A 23,922-nucleotide genomic window follows, 5' to 3' on the forward strand; every position below is an offset into this window, starting at 1 on the left:
CTGGGTCTCCTACCAGGGAACCCTCTTTCATTGAGTTGGTGATGGATGGTCGAGTTGAAACTGTCAGGTCAGCTTGAATCTGTTTAGCAGTTCATCAAGGTGCTTTCTCCACCAGTCGAACAATCCTTCGCCGCAATCTTCGATCAAGTTTTCTGTTGCGGCCACGTCCAGGGACGTTGGCTACAGTGCCATGGGCTTTAAACTTCCTGATAACATTGCGTACGGTGGACACAGGAACATCAAGGTCTCTGGAGATCGACTTGTAGCCTTGAGATTGTCCATGCTTGGATACGATGTTGTGTCTGACCACCTCAGACAATGCTCTGGTTTTCTTTCTTTTCTCCATGCTCATTGCGGTCCACACAGTGACACAAAACAGCAGAATGATTCCTTATCTCCATTGAAACTGCTTGAATGAGTGTTTTTTTTTTTAATATTTCAGGCACCTGCAACTCACCACAGGTGAGTTCAATTCCAAAGTAAAGGAGAATCACCTGCTAGAAATGTAATTATTTCCAACAACTTCTAAAAGGTGGCAATAATATTTTCCAGACCATTTTAGGATTTGTGTGTGGAATAAGCTAAGATTTTGTAATTGTTTCAGCTTTTGTTTTTTTGTTTTGTTCCACTGCAAACCAAAGAAATACATAGGTGGAGACCAAAAGATTTTTTTTAATTTCAACAATTTTCTGGAAGAAATGGTGCATTACCTGAAAAAAAGTGCAAGGATGCCAATATTTTTGGCCACGACTGTATCCTCCTTCCACCTTCTGTGGCAGAGGTAAAAATATATATCTAGAATGGCAATCAGTGGGGCGCATACCCCACCAGGCTGAACAGTTTACATTTTGTATTGCACTGATAGGACGGATCTGGATATGGACCTGAACCAAAATTGAATCGGCTTGTTCTTGTCACCGAACCAACTCATCCAAATAGGTTGTCATAACTCATCCACAACGTTTTGGAACGTTATGCTACATATCGTTTTTGGTGCCATCTCTCAATGGTCATGAATCACTTAGAAAATTCAAAAAAAGTTCTCGTATCCGGATCCGGATGTTCTCAAAATCTAAACGATTCTTCCTTGTCACACACCCGATCTGTCCATCAAGTTTCGCATAAATCCATTCCGAACTTTTGGAGCTATCATGTCATGTATGGTTTTTCACTCCATCGCTACTCAAAGGTGAAGAATCACTTAAAATTTCGAGTATCTGGATCTTCACCAAAATCGAATCGATTCATCCTTGTCACACACCCAACCTCTCCAGCAAACTTTGTCCGAATCCATCCACAACGTTTTGAGATATTGTGTTGTATTTCATTTTTGGCCCTTTCTCTCAATGGTGAAGAATCACTTGCGAAATTACAAAAAATAAATTCTCGTATCCGGATCCGGATGTTCACCAAAATCTCATCAACTCTTCCTCGTCACACACCCAACCTGTCCACCAAGTTTTGTCCGAATCCGTTCATAACTTTTTTTGAGATATCCTGCTCGCAGACAGGCGGAGATATAAACACTCAAACATGGGTGAATACATAACCTACATCTACCTTGACAGAGGTAATGATTCATTACATTACCTGTCTGCATGTGTGTGATTTTAATTGCAATCACATCACTTTGCATATATCCTGTCTGCAGGAAGTTTAATAATTGCTGTTAGGTCCCCCAACTAGGAAACTCCCCCCACCTGGTTTTGGTGCTTATGGTTTGGCCAGTATGCAACATGTTTCATGTTACTCAATATGGCAGTGTCATGGTAAGCTCGACCTAACTCTGTGTGTGCAGTCTATCTGAGCAGCGGAGTGTTGACATAGATTTTGATATAAAGGTTTGATCTTTGTGAAATGGGGTGTCTGCAGCCGCGTATGTGCATGCATCGTTGGACAATACGCTGAGGACCGGATGACCTGTCTTGGCTGCAGCAATGAAAGAAAGCAGGCACACGCAGGTTAGTCATATATCTCGACTGAATTACATCACAACTAAACAAACTTACCTGTGGCAAACAATATCCATGACACCTTGCTCTCCAGCATTTTCTTCTTCATTCTCACGACAATCAGGGACATCGGGTACAGGGAAATGCATTGTGTGTGTTTCGCAGGTTCGAAACCCTCCCTTTGGAATTCTTCCCTTTCTAAATTCCCTCTTTTCTTCGATCCTTTCTAATCTCTCTCTCCCCATCCCTCATACCCCTCTCCTTCTGCACACCTTCCTCCAGACAACCATGCACGCAAAGCACCATGCGTAACAAAACACATATATACGACATCACAAAGCATTGCGTTGCATTACAAACGAGAAGGGCACTCGGTAGAGCACATACCTCCGCCACGTAATGCCTGATCCACGAGGACATATTGGGCCCAATACATTTTGAAATATCATGCTATACACCACTATATTGTTTTTGGCCCTATCAAAGGTGAAGAATCACTTTTAAAAATTAAATAATTCCCGTATCCAGATCCGGATACGGACCTTCACCAAAATCGAATCGATTCGTCCTTGCGACGCACCCAACCTGTCCACCAAGTTTCATCCGAATGCGTGCACAACTTTTTGAGATATCGTGCTCCATATCGTTTTTGGCCCTATCTCTCAATGGTGAAGAATTATTCAAAAATTTCTCAGAGTCTGATCCTGATCCAGATCCGGATCTTCACCAAAACGGAATCAATTCTTCCTTGTCGCACACCAAAAATGTCCACAACTTTTTGAGATATCGTGCTATATATCGGTTCAGCACTATCTCTCAATGGTGAAGAATCATTCAAAAATTTCTCGGAGTCTGATCCGGATCCGGATCCGGATCTTCACCAAAATGGAATCAATTCTTCCTTGTCACACACCAAAAATGCCCACAACTTTTTGAGATATCGTGCTCAATATCGTTTTTGGCCCTATCTCTCAATAGTGAAGAATCATTCAAAAATTTCTCGGAGTCTGATCCTGATCCGGATCCGGATCTTCACCAAAATGGAATCGATTCTTCCTTGTCACACACCAAAAATGCCCATAACTTTTTGAGATATCGTGCTATATATCGGTTCAGCACTATCTCTCAATGGTGAAGAATCATTCAAAAATTTCTCGGAGTCTGATCCTGATCCGGATCCGGATCTTCACCAAAATGGAAACAATTCTTCCTTGTCGCACACCAAAAATGTCCACAACTTTTTGAGATATCGTGCTATATATCGGTTCAGCACTATCTCTCAATGGTGAAGAATCATTCAAAAATTTCTCGGAGTCTGATCCGGATCCGGATCCGGATCTTCACCAAAATGGAATCAATTCTTCCTTGTCACACACCAAAAATGCCCACAACTTTTTGAGATATCGTGCTCCATATCGTTTTTGGCCTATCTCTCAATGGTGAAGAATCATTCAAAAATTTCTCGGAGTCTGATCAAAGGGCGGAGGAGCTCCTTGTGTGCCAACGGCCATCCATATCTAGTGCCCAACTGTGTCTGCGGACGTCCTCCTGCAGTTGGGTTACTTCTTATTAGGAGGTTGGTGGCAGGATTTGCACTCCAGCCACCGTAAAACGCTTCATTCCGCAAAACGCAAAAACGCAAAAAAATCTGAAAACCCACTCCGTGGGAGTACCTCCTGTGCAGCTTCCCTTCGCAGGGCAGCTCACCGGATGATGGGATTGGGGCAAAGCCTTCGGGACCCCCAATCTTTGATAGGAGGGAAACCACGGGGTAACATCCCTGGGTCAGATTGCGGGAGAGTGTGTCGGAGTGGTGCTGAGGTGTCGTCCACCAGACGGCGGTCTCCTTGGGGTAACCTGAGGCGGTCCCTTCAGGTGGGTGCCTGGAATGTCCTATTCCTAAGAGAGGATGATCACCTGTCTCTGTTATCATCTGAGCTCAAGCGTTTGGACATCGGGATTGCAGCTCTCTCTGAGGTTCGGAGACCGGATTGCGGCGAGATAATGGTGGGTGGTTACACCTACTATTGGTCTGGTCGCTCTGATGGTTACCATACCCAAGGAGTTGCTGTAGCTGTGTCCAATAAGCTGACCCCAATGATAATTGAGGTAACACCGGTCAACGAGCGTATTATGAGATTAAGGATTCGTCACTCCTTAGGTGTCATTTCCCTGGTCTCTATTTATGCTCCGACTGAGGCGAGTGATCTTACCGTGAAGGATGCATTCTACGCCACACTCGAGTCTGTGGTTGATCAGTGCCCCAGGACGAGATACACTTCTAGTCTTGGGGGATTTCAATGCATCGACTGGAACTGATAGGGATGGTTATGAGGTGTGTGTTGGTCCCCATGGGTCAGGAACTATGAACCAGAATAGCACTAAGTTCCTTGACTTTGCAAGAAGTCATGGACTTAGGGTGGCTGGTTCATGGTTTCAGCGCCCGCAAGCTCATCGCTGGACTTGGTATTCCAACGCTGGCGGTGTGGCAAAGGAGATTGACCATGTCCTCATTGACGGTCGTTGGAGGATGATCCAGAACTGCAGGGTCCACCGGAGTGCTCAGTTCCTCAATACTGACCACAGGCTTGTTGTAGCAACTCTAAAGCTGCACCTTAAATCCTGGAGAATGGTACCATCCCAGCCTAGGCTGGATGTTGCCAAGCTCAGGGATGACAGAGTAGCTGAGGAGTTTGCGAACAGGCTGAGTGGACACTTGGGGGGTCTGGGTGCTTTGGGGGGTCCTGAAGAGTTGTGGAGCACCTTCAAGACCACCGTCCTTGATGTTGCCGGTGGATGCCTTGGAGTTCACCGCAGGGCAAAGAAGAATTTTGTCTCTCAAGGGACACTGGATACCATTGACCAGAGTCGCAGGGCCAGGCTGAATGGCAGAGCTGAGCTGTTCAGGGAGCTGAGGCGTAAAACTGTACGTGCACTGAGGGTGGACAAGGAGGCCTATGTGCGAGGAATCTGTGAGGGGGTAGAGCATCACCTGTGGACAGGTGATTCTCGTCCCGCTTACAGGGGAATTCGCGCATTACGTTCATCCAAGCCCATCCCACGGTGTACTGCAGTTCGAGCAGAGAGTGGTAGGCTCTTGACAGAGGAGTCTGAAGTGAAGGCCCGCTGGGCCGGTTACTTTGAGCGGTTGTACCAGGCTGTTCCCCCAGCTGTCGAGTTGGACGTCAAGGGTGTTACAATCCCTGTTGCTGACCCTCGAATCAACTGTGGTCCACCATCGCTTGTGGAAACACGGGCTGCGGTGAACCAGTTGAAATGGGGCAAAGCTCCAGGGATCTGTGGCATCCATGCTGAACTTCTTAAGGCTGGTGGAAATGCTGCACTCGCGTCGTTGCATGCAGTTTTGTGCTCTGCCTGGAACACAGGCATCATCCCAACTGACTGGAAGAGGGGCCTTGTTGTCCCTCTCTGGAAAGGGAAGGGTGATCGCCAAGACTGCAACAACTACCGAGGGGTGACGCTGCTCTCAGTGCCGGGCAAGGTCTTTGCTCGGATAATTCTTGATAGGGTTCGCCACCATCTGCTTGAGCACCAGCGTCCAGAGCAGTCAGGCTTTACACCAAAGAGGTCAACGATTGACCGTATCCTTGCTCTTCGTGTCCTCACTGAACGCAGACGAGAGTTTCGGCAGGGGCTGCTTGCAGCCTATGTTGATCTCTGTAAAGCGTTCGATTCAGTGAATCGGGATGTCCTCTGGAGGATTCTTGGTCTTCGTGGGGTGCCACCGAAACTGATCGATCTGATGTCTGAACTCTACTCTGGTACTGAGAGTGCTGTGAAGTGTGGTGGTACCGCCTCTGACTTATTTCCAGTTGTTACTGGAGTTTGTCAGGGATGTGTACTTGCCCCCACACTTTTCAGCACTTGTATGGACTGGATTTTTGGGAGGATGTCGGAGAGATCAAGTTGCGGTGCATCGTTTGGCAATGTCAAGATCTCGGACCTTGATTTTGCAGATGATGCAGTCATCTTTGCGGAGACTTTAGACATCCTCTTGGGGGCCCTCGAGGTGCTGAATGAGGAGTCGGAGCCGTTGGGATTACGGATTTCTTGGGTCAAAACAAAGATCCAGGCTTTCGGTGACATCTTGGATGCTGCTGTCCTGTCTGTGCCTGTTTGTGGTGAGGATGTTGAGGTCGTGGATAGATTCACTTACCTTGGCAGTGATATTCATGTCTCCGCAGGTTGTGAGCCGGAGGTCAATAGACGTCTGGGTCGGGCCTGGGAGTCATGGATTCACTGGATCATGGGGTGTGGCGCTGCCGGTACCTGTGCGGGAGGACGAAAGTCCGAGTCTTCAGGTCCTTGGTACTTCCAGTCTTGCTCTATGGGTGCGAGACTTGGACTTTGACCAAGGATCTGAGACGGAGACTTAATTCCTTTGGTACCAGGTCTCTTCGGAGAATCCTTGGCTATCGCTGGTTGGATTTTGTGTCCAACGAGCGGTTGCTGAGAGAGACTCAGATGAGATTTGTTACCTGCATAGTCCGTGAGCGTCAGCTGCGGCTGTATGGACATGTGGCTCGTTTTCCTGACGCTGATCCTGCTCACCAGATTCTCTCAGCGAGGGAGTCTCATGAGTGGAGGAGGCCAGTGGGCCGACCACGTGCCTCATGGTTGCAGCAGGTTGACCATCATCTCAAGGAGATGGGGATGGGCCTGGCATCTGCCTGGGGGATGGCCAGACGGAGGCCCCTGGAGTACCGGCGGAAAGTGGACGCAGCGACGCGCTGTTCTGGCACATGCTCCCATACCTGACCTGACCTGACCTGATCCTGATCCGGATCCGGATCTTCACCAAAATGGAATCGATTCTTCCTTGTCACACACCAAAAATGCCCACAACTTTTTGAGATATCGTGCTATATATCGGTTCAGCACTATCTCTCAATGGTGAAGAATCATTCAAAAATTTCTCGGAGTCTGATCCTGATCCGGATCTTCACCAAAATGGAATCAATTCTTCCTTGTCACACACCAAAAATGCCCACAACTTTTTGAGATATCGTGCTCCATATCGTTTTTGGCCCTATCTCTCAATGGTGAAGAATCATTTAAAAATTTCTCGGAGTCTGATCCTGATCCGGATCCGGATCTTCACCAAAATGGAATCGATTCTTCCTTGTCACACACCAAAAATGCCCACAACTTTTTGAGATATCGTGCTATATATCGGTTCAGCACTATCTCTCAATGGTGAAGAATCATTCAAAAATTTCTCGGAGTCTGATCCTGATCCGGATCCGGATCTTCACCAAAATGGAATCGATTCTTCCTTGTCACACACCAAAAATGCCCACAACTTTTTGAGATATCGTGCTATATATCGGTTCAGCACTATCTCTCAATGGTGAAGATTCATTCAAAAATTTCTCGGAGTCTGATCCTGATCCGGATCTTCACCAAAATGGAATCAATTCTTCCTTGTCACACACCAAAAATGCCCACAACTTTTTGAGATATCGTGCTCCATATCGTTTTTGGCCCTATCTCTCAATGGTGAAGAATCATTTAAAAATTTCTCGGAGTCTGATCCTGATCCGGATCCGGATCTTCACCAAAATGGAATCGATTCTTCCTTGTCACACACCAAAAATGCCCACAACTTTTTGAGATATCGTGCTATATATCGGTTCAGCACTATCTCTCAATGGTGAAGAATCATTCAAAAATTTCTCGGAGTCTGATCCTGATCAGAATCCGGATCTTCACCAAAATGGAATCAAATTCTTCCTTGTCACACACCAAAAATGCCCACAACTTTTTGAGATATCGTGCTCCATATCGTTTTTGGCCCTATCTCTCAATGGTGAAGAATCATTCAAAAATTTCTCGGAGTCTGATCCTGATCCGCATCCGGATCTTCACCAAAATGGAATCAATTCTTCCTTGTCGCACACCAAAAATGTCCACAACTTTTTGAGATATCGTGCTATATATCGGTTCAGCACTATCTCTCAATGGTGAAGATTCATTCAAAAATTTATCCGAGTCTGATCCTGATCCGGATCTTCACCAAAATGGAATCAATTCTTCCTTGTCACACACCAAAAATGCCCACAGCTTTTTGAGATATCGTGCTCCATATCGTTTTTGGCCCTATCTCTCAATGGTGAAGAATCATTTAAAAATTTCTCGGAGTCTGATCCTGATCCGGATCCGGATCTTCACCAAAATGGAATCGATTCTTCCTTGTCACACACCAAAAATGCCCACAACTTTTTGAGATATCGTGCTATATATCGGTTCAGCACTATCTCTCAATGGTGAAGAATCATTCAAAAATTTCTCGGAGTCTGATCCTGATCCGGATCTTCACCAAAATGGAATCAATTCTTCCTTGTCACACACCAAAAATGCCCACAACTTTTTGAGATATCGTGCTCCATATCGTTTTTGGCCCTATCTCTCAATGGTGAAGAATCATTTAAAAATTTCTCGGAGTCTGATCCTGATCCGGATCCGGATCTTCACCAAAATGGAATCGATTCTTCCTTGTCACACACCAAAAATGCCCACAACTTTTTGAGATATCGTGCTATATATCGGTTCAGCACTATCTCTCAATGGTGAAGAATCATTCAAAAATTTCTCGGAGTCTGATCCTGATCAGAATCCGGATCTTCACCAAAATGGAATCAAATTCTTCCTTGTCACACACCAAAAATGCCCACAACTTTTTGAGATATCGTGCTCCATATCGTTTTTGGCCCTATCTCTCAATGGTGAAGAATCATTCAAAAATTTCTCGGAGTCTGATCCTGATCCGCATCCGGATCTTCACCAAAATGGAATCAATTCTTCCTTGTCGCACACCAAAAATGTCCACAACTTTTTGAGATATCGTGCTATATATCGGTTCAGCACTATCTCTCAATGGTGAAGAATCATTCAAAAATTTCTCCGAGTCTGATCCTGATCCGAATCCGGATCTTCACCAAAATGGAATCAATTCTTCCTTGTCACACACCAAAAATGCCCACAACTTTTTGAGATATCGTGCTATATATCGGTTCAGCACTATCTCTCAATGGTGAAGAATCATTCAAAAATTTCTCGGAGTCTGATCCTGATCAGAATCCGGATCTTCACCAAAATGGAATCAATTCTTCCTTGTCACACACCAAAAATGCCCACAACTTTTTGAGATATCGTGCTCCATATCGTTTTTGGCCCTATCTCTCAATGGTGAAGAATCATTTAAAAATTTCTCGGAGTCTGATCCTGATCCGGATCCGGATCTTCACCAAAATGGAATCGATTCTTCCTTGTCACACACCAAAAATGCCCACAACTTTTTGAGATATCGTGCTATATATCGGTTCAGCACTATCTCTCAATGGTGAAGAATCATTCAAAAATTTCTCGGAGTCTGATCCTGATCCGGATCTTCACCAAAATGGAATCAATTCTTCCTTGTCACACACCAAAAATGCCCACAACTTTTTGAGATATCGTGCTCCATATCGTTTTTGGCCCTATCTCTCAATGGTGAAGAATCATTCAAAAATTTCTCGGAGTCTGATCCTGATCCGGATCCGGATCTTCACCAAAATGGAATCGATTCTTCCTTGTCACACACCAAAAATGCCCACAACTTTTTGAGATATCGTGCTATATATCGGTTCAGCACTATCTCTCAATGGTGAAGAATCATTCAAAAATTTCTCCGAGTCTGATCCTGATCCGAATCCGGATCTTCACCAAAATGGAATCAATTCTTCCTTGTCACACACCAAAAATGCCCACAACTTTTTGAGATATCGTGCTCCATATCGTTTTTGGCCCTATCTCTCAATGGTGAAGAATCATTCAAAAATTTCTCGGAGTCTGATCCTGATCCGGATCCGGATCTTCACCAAAATGGAATCGATTCTTCCTTGTCACACACCAAAAATGCCCACAACTTTTTGAGATATCGTGCTATATATCGGTTCAGCACTATCTCTCAATGGTGAAGAATCATTCAAAAATTTCTCCGAGTCTGATCCTGATCCGAATCCGGATCTTCACCAAAATGGAATCAATTCTTCCTTGTCACACACCAAAAACGCCCACAACTTTTTGAGATATCGTGCTACATATCGGTTCAGCACTATCTCTCAATGGTGAAGAATCATTCAAAAATTTCTCGGAGTCTGATCCTGATCAGAATCCGGATCTTCACCAAAATGGAATCAATTCTTCCTTGTCACACACCAAAAATGCCCACAACTTTTGGAGATATCGTGCTTCATATCGTTTTTGGCCCTATCTCTCAATGGTGAAGAATCAGTTTTAAAATTCTAGTAGTCGGATCCGGATTCGGATCTTCATGAAAAAAAAATCTAATCGGTTCGTCCTTGTCACACACCGAACTTGTCCACAACTTTTTGAGATATCCTGCACACAAACAGACAGAAAGGGGTGAAAACATAACCTCCTTCACCTAAGGTGGCAGAGGTAATCAAAGCTATTCAAACCTGAGCACAATCAATGAGGGCTAAAGATCAATTCAAGCCCGAGTCATGCCTCACCTAAGTGCCATAAAAGCCCAAGGATTCCAGGCATTGGTGCTGCTCCGCGTCTGGCGAATGACACATGACGAGCTTTGCCATGAGAATGAGCCTCTGTGAAGGACGAACCTTTGCGCAGACGACCAGGCTCGTGCTACAAGGCAGAGGGTCGACGGACGGCAGAGGTTCCCTGCATGCGGCGGACAAACACACCGACTCGCACTATTTTTTTTTTTTTTATCTCCGATCACTACTTCTAATTTGTTTACTTGAAACGCACAAAGAGCTTCAACGATCAAGTCTTTAAGAGCATGAAGTCCCTCAAATTGTTGATCACCTTGATTCACGACGATCCGAAGCCCATGGTAAAAAAATAACACGACATAAAAAGGCAGTAGTACTGTACTGTACTTTTATTCTTGTGCTGGTAGAAAGAGCTTAAGCGTGGGAGGTTATATGTTTTTTAACAGCAAAGAAATGTTTTGTTTTTTTTGAGATTGATCAAGGCAGCATTGTTGTGTTGCCTATATACCACCCAGGTAAAACAATTTTGTCCTATTGAAAAAATATAATTTTCCTGCAGCTTTGGAATCGAATTGATTTGAAGCAACTTTTTCTTAACAATTATTTTTCTCTCTTTGGAGCGTTACCAAGTTTCAAGGTGATGCAAGGTCTCTCCAAATGTCTCCAAGGCATCCACCAAGCTCGTCTGGAGTGCGTGGAGCGGAACACATCGTTGGTCCGAAATGAAACCATCTTAAAAGCAAGAACAGTTTTGAACCTTCAGTGGAATCCACCGAACTCGTGATTTAAAATGAACTTGCACAAAGGTGATCGGCGCATATTCTCCATTGTCAGCAGAGAACTTAATTCCGCCGAAGCACAATGCCGCAGGCCATTCTGTCATCGACGTAAGAAAGAGGAAAAGATTGAATTGGAGGATCGAGATCCATACAGAGAGACTGAAACCGTTGATTCGAAAGCTGAGTACATTTGGCTTCCAAGAACATCTTTCAGGTTTGTGTGACATCATCTCGACGTAAACCCTCACATGGTTCTCATGACTGAACTCATCGTCCACTTCACTTACCTTGGCATTCAGGAAGTCAAGACATCTTCCAGGAAACCCCTTCAGCATAAGCTCGAGGCTGAATTTCAAGGGGTGTTGCATCTCTTTCTTGATGACAAACGGAAGCTTCTCGATGACCCACTTCACCTGTCATTGCAACAACTTTGTCAAAGAGAACCAACAACTTAAGTCCGAGTTGAAAAAACAAAACCCGAGGTTCCATACAGAGGCCAAGGCAGTTCTTGTGAAAGTTCTTGTAAAAACTGTAGGTATAGGACAACTACTACAGGACATAACAGCTGGAGGCATGATCGTCATGACCACCACACAGTGGTGCACAAAAACCAACACCATGGTCACCACATCCAACTGAAATGTTCTCAGATTCGATGAAGCTACCCAGCTCAGTTACTCGGTTTCTCCACACCTCTTCACTGGAGAGGAAGACCAGTTGCCAGGCATCTGACGGGGTTCACCGACTTTAGACCGAAGCTATGGTGTGACACGAGGAAAACAGAAGCCACCAAAACACATCCTTTTTTCCAATAGCTATTAACCTATCATTCAGCAATGTTGAGTTAATTCGGACGCTGAATTGCTCAGGCCATGACGTCTTCATAACTTGCACATTGACAAAATTGAGACTGCACCTTGTCTCAAGCAACACCGACTCTTGAGAAGGCATTCGGCGGTGAAGGGACAATGGGATGGCGGTGAAGGGACAATGGGATGGCTGTTCAGGCAAAAGTATTTTGACTGCTGTGGCTGTTCACCTTGGTGATGTTGATTAAGGGAAACGAAAATTCGATCGAGAAACAAAATTGAAGAATTTACTGCACTACAATAGGCCCGAAATGCGGAGAAGAGAAAAAAAAATGGATTGTGTTGAGCGAGGCCTTCTTCTTGCACCAGACTGAACGGGCTTGTCAAATCGAGTCGAGATGAGTTCCAACAAACAAATGCACAGCCCTGTTCGAATTCAAAACCATAAATGTATCATGAAGATGTATGTACGAGATATTGTTGCGATGAACATGTTAGTGGTTGTGATGTTGTTGCCATCATCTTCTTAGAGCCTTCAAGTCATTTCTACAGTGAGAAATGAAGCTGAGGATCAGGAAAAAGCGAATCCATTCAAAGGTTTGATTTGCTCGTGTCGTCTTTTCCTCTGTTTCCCCCCCTCCCCCATTTGTGGAAGTGCCCCATTCCCACTGTGTCCTTCCACTCCTCCCACTATCTGATCGTACGTTCCCTTGCCTTTCCTTCAATCCCAGTGTGTTCTTCCACTGACAAAACTTTCAATCTCTAATCATTCATCTGTTTGTTGTTCCTGCAATCCCACTCTCTCCCCCTTCCTTCCTCTCAATCTCTAATCATACGTCCACTTGTTCCTTCAATCCCACTCTCCCCCTTCCTTCCTCTCAATCTATGACCGTTCGTCCCTTAGCTGTTACTCCACTACCACTGTGTCTTGCAACCACTACTCTCATTCTCTGATTGTACATCCGCTCGCTATTCTTTCAATCCTGCCGTGTCCTTCCACTCCTCTCACTTACTGTTCGTACCTCCCCTTGCTGTTCCTTCAAACCCCTTCTGCTCCATTTGTTGTGTGTCAAGCTATTTGGTAAGCCTCAAACCGTAAACTAAAATGAATGAACATTATATTTTGGTTTTTCCATATTGAAAATGAAAGGAAATTTAAACGTAAGCATTTGGTTAATTCATCTTTTATTCACCTTGTGCGATTGTCCCATTTAATGGCTCTCTTTGAGTAGGGGCAGATATAATGAATTGTCCTTTATCAAAACGCAAGCAAATGTATTGTTACGCTTTCATTCCCACAGATGTTGTTGCTTTTGTTGAAGTGTGGTGCTCCAGAAAAAAAGAAAATTACTCCAGGTCATTTGACGCGCACCTGATACAGTTAGGAGCAAAGGTAAGATCTTCAATGAACACATTATCATAACCAATACCACATGTAGCACAGGTAAGAGAGTTTATTAACACATTATCATCATCATCATCATCATCATCATCATCATCATCATCATCATCACTACACTTGGCACAGGTAAGATCTTCGAATAACACATTATCATCATCATCACTACACTTAACACAGGTAAGAGAGTTTATTAACACATTATCCTCACCATCACGACACTTGGCACAGTTAAGATCTTATATTAACACATTACCATCATCATCACTACACTTAGCACAGGTAAGAGCGTTTATTAACACATTATCATCACCATCACGACACTTGGCACAGGTAAGAGAGTTTATTAACACATTATCATCACCATCACGACACTTGGCACAGGTAAGATCTTCTATTAACACATTATCATCATCATCACTACACTTAGCACAGGTAAGAGAGTTTATTAACACATTATCATCACCATCACGACACTTGGCACAGGTAAGAGAGTTTATTAACACATTATCATCACCATCACGACACTTGGCACAGGTAAGATCTTCTATTAACACATTATCATCATCATCACTACACTTAGCACAGGTAAGAGAGTTTATTAACACATTGTCATCACCATCACGACACTTGGCACAGGTAAGATCTTCTATTAACACATTATCATCATCATCACTACACTTAGCACAGGTAAGATCTTCTATTAACACATTATCATCACCATCACTCCACTTATCACAGGTAAGAGAGTTTATTAACACATTATCATCACCATCACTACACTACCCTCTCACCATCCCACCCACGTTTCTGTGCATTTTGCTCTTGCTTGTGCTGCAGGTTTCAAAAACCTTCAACAAAAATGTCACGCATGTAGTCTTCAAGGACGGTTACCGGAGCACATGGAAAAAGGCGGAAAACAAGCAAGTGAAGCTTGTGTCGGTTCTTTGGGTGGACAGGTACATCCTACTGCAGTCTCTTTTTTTTTTTTTCTCGAGTGTGTTTTTTTTTTCATTACCTGTCTGCAACGAAGGAGTTTTTGTATTCTCAACTCAAATATTCTGAATGCAAGACTTGCTTCCTGAACCGAGCAAATGGTGAATACAAAGGTTATTATCCCTTGCGCATGAAGTGAAAAGTGGGGTTAAGCAATTGATCCACTGTCTATCATGTCTACAAATGTCAGTTTATGATTGAGGAACAACTTAATTTGCATTGAATGTTATATTTGGAACGCAACTCGGAATAGGAATCGGAAAACAAACCTGCAGTCAGCAGTACTTTGGCTCTGAATTTGTTCCGATGGCGCATGCAGAGAGGAGGGAAATAATCTTTTTGACTCTGCCTTCCTGTCTGCCGGTCAAACAGAATTAAAATCATTCTTTCCAGGAGACTTTCTGTTTTGAGGACGTCATAAAGGGCACAAAGAAGAAGCACGAATAGCTTATGTAACGTGTTCAAGAAGAGTGTGTAAATGACGCTGCATTGACAGCGGTAAACTTCGGAAAATTGTTTTTTTTTTCATCAACCTTCAAAATCTTTATTTTTATTTCAATTTAATTATACACTTGAACACAAATCACCCTATCGGCACTTTCAAAAACCTTCCGCTGAGCAGTACTTCGACAAAATATTGCAGCATTTTACATCGTCTTGACCAATCAAATTTATTGCTCGCAGAACCGACACATGTCGTTTTTTTTCTTTTCCTTAAATCCGTATGGGGTCAGGTGTTCTTTGAGCCCTCGAGTTTCAGATAAAACGCGACAATTTTCGTTTATTAAACGTTGATTAAAAACCTTTATTAAAAATTTTACGTTAAAAAAAAGTTTAAGATTTTATACGTTTATTAAAAACGAACTATTAATGGCAAGCAGACAACCGGTGCCACTAGATACAGAGGAAAGTCTAAAGTGAGCGACCATTCCGATGAAGAACAGCACATATCGATGCTCATGTAAAGTATTTTGGCTAAAACCACGCGTGTGATACCAGAGCGCTCTTTTCAGCTCATCACTAGTCCCGGGAGATATCTTGTAGACTTCCTCCTTGAGCAACATGCACGAGGATGTATCGGATGCGTTGAGGCCTTGGCTCGTTGACGGTCGGGGGAGGCCTTTATCAAAGCGTACAGGGAAACGGTTTGAGATTACCTTGGCACTGAGTTAGGAATGGGGATAATCCGAGACGCTATCCTTGGTGTGCAGGTGTGCCCCCCATCCTGTTGAATCTATTGTCTCAGTCTTTCCTGTTGATGCACTTCTTGAAAATGTTCCAACTTGTTGTTTCGAAGACACCTGTCTGCAATGATTACTATCAGGATAAATACATGTTTTGTTTTTTTTTGCAGTTCATTTACAGTTTAAGTTGTCTCACTGCTCCATGTTCATAGCTTACCTTGTTAAGAGTTAGAACGAGTGCGAGCCCGTTTCATTCACAGCTGTGTCAAGGCAGGGAAGTTCTTGGATGAGGCTCTCTTCCCTGCTTCCTTTGACGATGACATGACACTCCCATCGAGACGCCGGGTAACTCTCACTTTTATTTTGCTTTTGTTCTGTTTCTTTCTGGATTTATCATCTCTTTCCCATAACCGATAGTTTTCTTTCCTAAATTCACTTCATTATTACGTAACTTTGGTGTTTTGTTTAATTTGCATTTCCTCCCCTTGTCACGTCTTCCTTTGAGTGAAACTGCTGATTAAATTGGAGTTATCCAGTCGTGTTACTCCCTTTCGAATGGCCGTGCGCCAAACCAAATCGACCAATTATCTGTAGTTTAGATTTGAAACGCTTTGACGTTGCTCTCAGCTTTGCTGCTTTTCCGTGTAGTGAAGCATGGCCGACCATCAGCGCTTTAGCACTGGTACATGTGCTATGTCAATGACTCTGAAGGCCTATGGGGGTGATTTATAGCAAGTATATGTGCCATTGAAATGACTGATGGCCGGTGAGATAGGGGTTACTCCTGGCACCTTTGGCTTTATGAATGACTGTGAAATAAGTTGATTGTATTTCAATGAAGGAGCACTCATTTGGCCTCACCACATTAGGAAATGGCCTGGACTGATTCTGAATACAAGCTTATTGTTTTACTGTTGGACAAAATGAGTGCGTGTACAAGCCTATCTCTCAAGCAGATATATGAACGGGCACTGAATGATTACGTAATACCAACAGGCATGAATGAGGATGAGATGGAGATGTAAAAGGTTCTGGATGTGAAAGGACAGCTTGGCCAAAGTGTCAAATTGCAACTTTGATTGCTTTTGATTGGTTGTATATATATAGGGTAATCATTGTTCATGGCTTTGTGCATCAGACTGGATACTCATTTGTATCATTCAGAAGCCCCTTTTGATTGAATGTTTTCTTAGCGCCCAGTCCCAGAACCATTAAAAATGGATGAATGGCTCATAGCGAACGAAAGGCGCTTCCAGCGGGAACTAGAGCGAAGGTTGAAAAAGCTGGAATTACAAAAAGTTGGTAAGATTTGTTTGTTCCTTCGTTAGTTTTCGTTCTTTACTGGTCATATGGTGTATGTTTTTTTTTAAAACCTTAACAGGTCAATCTTTAAAGAGAGGGTCAAATAGCCTCGAGCATGCATCTCGATACATTCTTACAAAATTTACGGATGATGAGCTCCATAACAGGCATGTGTTGGATTTGTACCAAATATCAATCGTACACTTTTTGCCTTCAAACAGGTCTTTTACAAATTGCCTTAAGTTTTAAATTTGTCTTAAAATTGGCCTTCACAAATTACAGAGGTAAATTATTGAAAAGTTAATGCTATTATACGTGGGCCCTTTTACAGTTACACGAGCCAATTATGCACGGGCCCTTTTACTATCTCGCGAGCCAATTGTGCACGGGTGCTTTTATGCTCTTTTAAGCGATTTGCACGTGAGCTCTTTGATGCTCTCCGAGGCCAATTGCATAAAGGCCCTTTTACGTTCAAGCGAGAAAATTGCGTGCAGGCCATTTTACGCTCTGGTGAGCCAATTGCATATGGGCACCTTTCTGCTCAATTAAGCAAATTGCACGCAGGACCGTTATGCTCTCGCAGGCCAATTGCACACAACCCCATTTTACATTCTAGCGAGAAAATTAGGCACAGGCCCTTTTATGCTCTTGGAATCCAAGTATGTGCTTGCCCCTTTTCACTCTCATGGGCGAATTGCACATCGGTTGTTTTATGCTCTATCAAGGGAATTGGGCGCCGGTCCTTTTATGTTCTGGCAAGCCAATCATGTTTGGGTCCTTTTTACAATCTCGCAAGCCAATTGCACGTAGGCCCTTTGGTGCTATAGCGAGTGAATTGTGGGCGGGCCTTTTGCAGTCTCGCGTGCCAAATGCACGTGGGCTCTTTCACGCTCTAGGGTGTTAATTCCAATTGTAGGTGGCCAATTTGACGCTCTCACCTTCCTGATTTGTGGAGTTTTCATTTCAGTTGGCATTTTTAAGATATTCTGATTCTTTAAACTTGTTGGTTTATTTTTCGATATGCACACATGTATGATACATTTATTGAACACCTTTTTTAATTTTACAGAGATTGAGGTTCATGAACGATCTGAAATCAGTTAATTTCCATTGTCGTCCAGGAGCCCAGAAGGCTTATTCAAGTGAAAAGCGCCGGAATTTTTGACCTCATGGGCTGATGGGGTCATCCACCAACATCACAAAAATGCATTGCTGCCGGGTCTGATCCATGGCTTTCCCCCCGAAATCACTCAATTAGTGACGCCATTACCGAAAAGCCTAATTTCCTCAATATCCAGCAAACTATGCATGAGAATATCACGAATAAGGTGTCCATACCTCTGTTTTCATGGTCAATCATTACCCTAATGCTATGCATATTGCTAGAAAATGTATAGTTTACCACGTAAATGCATGGTTCATCCACTAAATTTGCGACGCCATTACCGAAACCTCACTATCTGAAAAACTGTGCGTGATAATATCACAAATAAGGTGTCTATACCAATATTTTTATGGTCAGTCATTACCCTGACACCTGTGTTATTACTGGGAATTGTGTAGTTTCCCATGTAAATGTGCAGTTCACACAATTAACTTGATGTCTTCTTGGCATTACAAGTCTTCTCGATCACTTTCGTCACTCTCATCACTGTCCTCACTCCAAGCATTATCTGACTCTTCCTCATCTCCTGAATTATCTTCCACGCCATCCCCATCATCCTCATGTGGGCCTGTGAGGGACTCTGGAACTGAACGTCCTGGATACCAGTCTGGTTCAAAGCAGTTTTGAGACAACTTCCATCCATAGTCTGTCGCACTCGTCCCACCAGTTGGATCTGTCCCACGCCATCCCCATCATCCTCATGTGGGCCTGCGAGGGACTCTGGAACTGAACGTCCTGGATACCAGTCTGGTTCAAAGCAGTTTTGAGACAACTTCCATCCATAGTCTGTCGCACTCGTCCCACCAGCTGGATCTGTCCCACGCCATCCCCATCATCCTCATGTGGGCCTGCGAGGGACTCTGGAACTGAACGTCCTGGATACCAGTCTGGTTCAAAGCAGTTTTGAGACAACTTCCATCCATAGTCTGTCGCACTCGTCCCACCAGTTGGATCTGTCCCACGCCATCCCCATCATCCTCATGTGGGCCTGCGAGGGACTCTGGAACTGAACGTCCTGGATACCAGTCTGGTTCAAAGCAGTTTTGAGACGACTTCCATCCATCGTCTGTCGCACTCGTCCCACCAGTTGGATCTGTCTGATCAGCTCTCTTCCAGATTCTTGCCACATAGTGCATCCTTTTCATATGATTACCAAGTGTCTTGGCACACGGGGGAAGAGAGGCACAGTTTATCTTCTTTATTCTGGCAAGGGACTCCTTTTCGTCACCACCACCCATTCGCATGAACGCCTTGTATCTGGCTTCATTAATGTCAGAGGTTTTGAAGCCATACAACACACAAACAAAGGATGTAACAGCTTGGACGTTCTACCTCCTCAGCTGTTAGAGATCGCAATGCCATCACATGGGCTGCATCTGACTCCATCTGCAGGAAGGGCTTCACTTTGCCCTTTCTGTAGAAACACGATGTGAAATCACAACCAGTCAAGGCATGAAGGCCAATTTTCTGCTTCCGTGATACCAGTCTGTTTCTTCTCAAGAATGTCAGCGAGTTTAGTGACATTAATGTACCTTCGGTGGTTGCCAGATCCATAGTCCATGATGATGTTGATCCCTTCCGACCTTCCAGAAAGCCCAAGCAGAATGATGAAGACGTCCGTATCAGTGGACCTTACGAGAATGTTACCAGTGGAAATGTTGTTTGTGTGAAAGGCAATGAGTGTGTCAGCTTCTTCATGTCGACATTGGAGGTGATTCGGTTCCTCTATTTGCAGCACATCATCTTCATTGTTCTTCATCTCCATACACACACCACCATGTGAAACATAGTGTTTTTCTTCCAAGAATTGAACCATATTGGAGCTTCTTCCATTCCTCCATTACAAACCAGGCAAACTCTTCCTTGAATGATCCACTTTTGAGTAACTCTGTGCCACTCTGTCCCCGAGCCTGGTCAGGTCCAGTAATGATGAATGATTGAGTAGTTGAACGACGCAGGTTTCGCTCGGTATCTTTGATTGATGGTGACTGGTACTGGTCGAGCACTAAATGGATTTGCTCCCTACGATACAAACATACTTTTGCCAAAAGATCCTTTGCCATGGTTGCATATGTGGACTTGCTGTGCTGCTGCACGGTATCATGGAGGATAATACCGCCATCAATCACTGCGGCTGTTATTGGGGGAAGACTGTTGTCATCGAGAAACACTTCCTGTCTGCTTTCAAGTTTCTTTGTGAGAGATGCCTTGTCCATATTCAGGGCACGTTTCATTTCTCCTCTTTCTTTGCAAATTATACAAACGGGGGCGTCATTTGCCATGATCTGTAAATAACAAAAAGGGACAGAGACCAATGCATTATTTGCCACATTGTAACAAAAGACAGAGATGGTACGACTCCAGTAGGCAACTTTCAGGGTGAACTCAACATTTTCAAGCACTAGAGTTGGCATTGTAATATTTCACCATAAAAACATGGGTATGGACACCTTATTTGTGATATCATCATGCAGTGTTTTTCAGATATTAATGAAAATGGGTTTTTTCACAGTGGCGTTGCTAACTGAGTGGGTGAACTAAACATTTACACGGTAAACTACACATTTTCTACCAATAATGCGGGTGTCAGTGTAATGATTGACCATGAAAACATAGGTGTAGACACCTTATTCGTTATATTATCATGCATATTTTTCCAGATATTGAGCAAAATCGGTTTATCGGTAATGGCGTCACTAATTGAGTGATTTCGGGGGGAAAGCCACGGGTCAGACCCGGCAGCAATGCATTTTTGTGATGTCGGCGGATGACCCCATCAGCCCATGAGGTCAAACGTTCCGGCACTTTTCACTTGAATAAACTTTCTGGGCTCCTGGACTATTGGCATATCTTATTAGAAGAAAACAACTGATTAGTGCTACATGGTCAGCAGCGAAGGATGTGACACATGCATGATGGTCCAAAATACATTTTGTGTATTTTGAGCCTTGCCTTGTGTGTAATACATATTTTCGCTCCTCTTTAATTCTTACACACAAAAAACCAAAACAAACAAAAATAGCTTATTTACCAAGATGTTAAGTCGTATCACACATTCTGGGAAAATGGTTTACAAATGAGATATTTTTTTCTGGACAGGCGAGGCTTCGCGCATTTTGGGCTATGGCGATGATGGTTACCCAATCTACAGACCAAGATTAATGAGCTCCCCCGCACCGAAAATGGCCAATTCCCTGGCCAGTTGTTTGCAGAAGATAACAGAGAGACATGCCTTCGTGTCACCCAGTGGTATGAGCAAAACCATGTGTGGGATTGTATGTGTGCACGTCATATGGTCAGAGTATGGAACTCTCACATGGAAGGTTTCCCCACATGTGCCACGTGTCCCTCTCCAAGGTCGTATGCCAGTGTGTTTAATGTCACACATTCAAACATGAGTAAGTGTGCAGTGTGATCCATTGTAAAATGTTTTTATTGTTTGCTAGTGTTTTTTACAACAATAATGCAGGCCCTTAATATTGACAGAGCTTTGCAAGGCTGGACTCCATCCTTGGCAGATCTTCACTCTGTTATAGCATACTGACCTGAAAATGGCTGGAATTTGTAATTTGCCGGCAAGCAGAATGCCCAGTTTAATGTCCATCCGACGGACGACACACGCGTTGACGAGTCGCCTTTTGTGTGAAACACCAGGATGATGGTTTATATCTGGGTTAGGATTCAAAGCTTGGCTTGACGAGGCGAGACAGCTCAGAGCGGAGTGTGCATACCTCTCACCTATCTTGCGAACTGTTATTTTTCAAATACAAGTCAAGATAAGTTGAGGAGAACAATGAAGAGCATAAAGGGCTTTTTTGTTGCAAGAACGAGGGTTATGGAAGAGCACGTATAATTGACAGTGGGGGTAGTGAGGCAACAACTGGGCACAACCAGAAGCTACAAAAAACAGGAAAGGAAGAGAAAAGGAGAAGGGGACAAAACACTGAATCAAGCAAATAAGGGGGTTGGGTCAGGAAGGGTTAATGGGGGGTAATACAGATCATTGGTCAGGATGGAGGATGACATGAGCAGCAATAACAGATTCCTGGACTTTGCTTGTAATTGGAAGCAAACTCACTTGCCTATATTGGTAAGGTCTGCTTTGCATTGTTCTTCTGAATGGGAGTGATGTTTGCTGACTTCCATGCAGAAGGGATGTGGTAAAAGGAGAATAACAGACTGAACAGGGCAGATCGAGGAGGAGAAAGAATTGCAGAGTAGGATTTGAGAACAAGGTTACTAATGCCATCTGGAACAGGAGAGACAATAGAAAGTTACTTATTACTAGATCCCGGAGGGATGATGTACCTAAGGTCGAAATCTGGGTTGGGAAATTTACAGATTGGGTCAAACCCACAGAGAGGCAGAAGGTTTTGCTGATTGTTACAGAGCTAACATGCAGACAGTTGGCATGTTGATGGTTGAAATCGCTGCAAATGAGAAACAGAGGTTTGGGATGGATGATTAGGATTTTTTTTTTTGTTGTCCATAAAGTCGAAGCTCGTGGAAAAGCTAGAATGTGGAATGTATCAGGATGTAACAGAACAAAACGAACAGCAGAAAGAGAGGTGGGGGGGGAAACAGAGGTGGGGGAGCAACACAGCCATCCATCGACTGTAATGCGACAATTTTGCAAAGAACTTCGAACCGTAGGCGAACGGGCAAGGTGAACTTGTCAATTAGTGAGAAGCCGAGGCGTTTCAGAAGGTACTCTGTACAACTAAAAGCTTACCTAGCTGAGGTTAAATGTGTCCTTGTGGAAGAGCGATCACGCGAGAACAACACAACGGGAACCATCAAAGAGGGGGAGGGGGGAGGACATATCAACAACGGGGTTGAGGGCCAAAATAGAGAGGGACTTGGAGAAACAAGTGACGTGGGGAAGAATGAGGCGGTACGCACGGTTGGGGCGCTGGTGGGCACAGTTGGGGTGGCAGCAGGCACGGTTGGGGTGGGCACGGTTGGGGCGGCCGTGGGCATGGTTGGGGCGGCGGTGGGCACAGTTAGGGCGGCGGGGCACACAGTTGCTGTGGCGGGGCACGCGGTGGTGGGCACATGGTGGCGGGCACACGGTTGCGGTGGAGGGATACATTTTTGAGGTAGATGGAAGCTTGGTGGGGACAGTGGGACACAAGTGGGGGTACAGTCATGGAAAAGTTAATGGTTGTGAGCTGGCATTCTCCAAGTGTATTTGAGATTTTAAAAATCCTTTTATTCTTGGTATTGTTTCAAACTATGAAAATTGTTTTAAAGATAACAACACTCCCACCAACCACCATGATAGAACTACTCCTTGTTTTCCCCACGTAAGATTATTGTATTTATTATTGAATCATGCTCCAATCACATAACCCTGAACCTGATTTCACCGTGTGCGTGTGCTTGTGCGTGTGCGTGTATTTTGTGCATTCCTCCTGATCAGCTGTCATCATTTTGTTTGTAATTTCCACTAGCAACTCCAACGAAAAATGCTCCAATCGATTGTTCTTTAAACGCGTCTCAAGGAAACGGTTCTTCTTCAGGAACGATTTGTATTTCTTCTGGTACGTGTTCAATTTCCTCTTTATTGTGCTTACACTGAAAATCGATTTGATTAACTTGTGGCTCCCTATTCGGTTTAAGAATGCTTGTACGGTATTTGGTACGTGCTTGCTTCATTTATTTATTTATTTATTTATTTATTTATTTTAAAACCCCTGACAACTGACTTTTCTGAAGTTATTTGTTGTATTCTGTTCAAGGAACATTCCACGTTTGTGTTGGTAATTTTTGTCTCCGCACTTTTAAGCATCACTA

At 43.9% G+C, this 23,922-nt stretch overlaps 1 protein-coding gene across 13 annotated transcripts in view; it reads left to right on the forward strand.

The window, feature by feature from the left end:
- Window positions 1-23,922, forward strand: part of MCPH1 (microcephalin 1) — a 154,725-nt gene that overhangs the window by 9,951 nt on the left and 120,852 nt on the right. For 10 of the 13 annotated variants that reach the window (XR_015062462.1, XR_015062463.1, XM_085898429.1 and 7 more), the window contains exons 2-8: window positions 12,611-12,677; window positions 13,382-13,473; window positions 14,320-14,438; window positions 15,920-16,004; window positions 16,853-16,961; window positions 21,226-21,375; window positions 23,580-23,669. Coding sequence is in view for 11 of the 13 variants with exons in the window: in XM_085898429.1 (XP_085754555.1) it covers window positions 12,611-12,677; window positions 13,382-13,473; window positions 14,320-14,438; window positions 15,920-16,004; window positions 16,853-16,961; window positions 21,226-21,375; window positions 23,580-23,669 (712 nt within the window). In the remaining 2 variants the exon portion in view is untranslated. Of the gene's footprint in view, window positions 1-1,872; window positions 1,962-12,610; window positions 12,678-13,381; window positions 13,474-14,319; window positions 14,439-15,919; window positions 16,005-16,852; window positions 16,962-21,225; window positions 21,376-23,579; window positions 23,670-23,922 lie in introns of those variants that run through there. The other 3 variants (XM_085898393.1, XM_085898403.1, XM_085898415.1) reach the window with 2 other exon arrangements.

Source organism: Eptatretus burgeri, chromosome 1, assembly GCF_056783735.1.
Source record: "Eptatretus burgeri isolate ZD-2024b chromosome 1, Ebu_testis_v1, whole genome shotgun sequence".
In the NCBI taxonomy this organism is placed as follows: domain Eukaryota; kingdom Metazoa; phylum Chordata; class Myxini; order Myxiniformes; family Myxinidae; genus Eptatretus; species Eptatretus burgeri.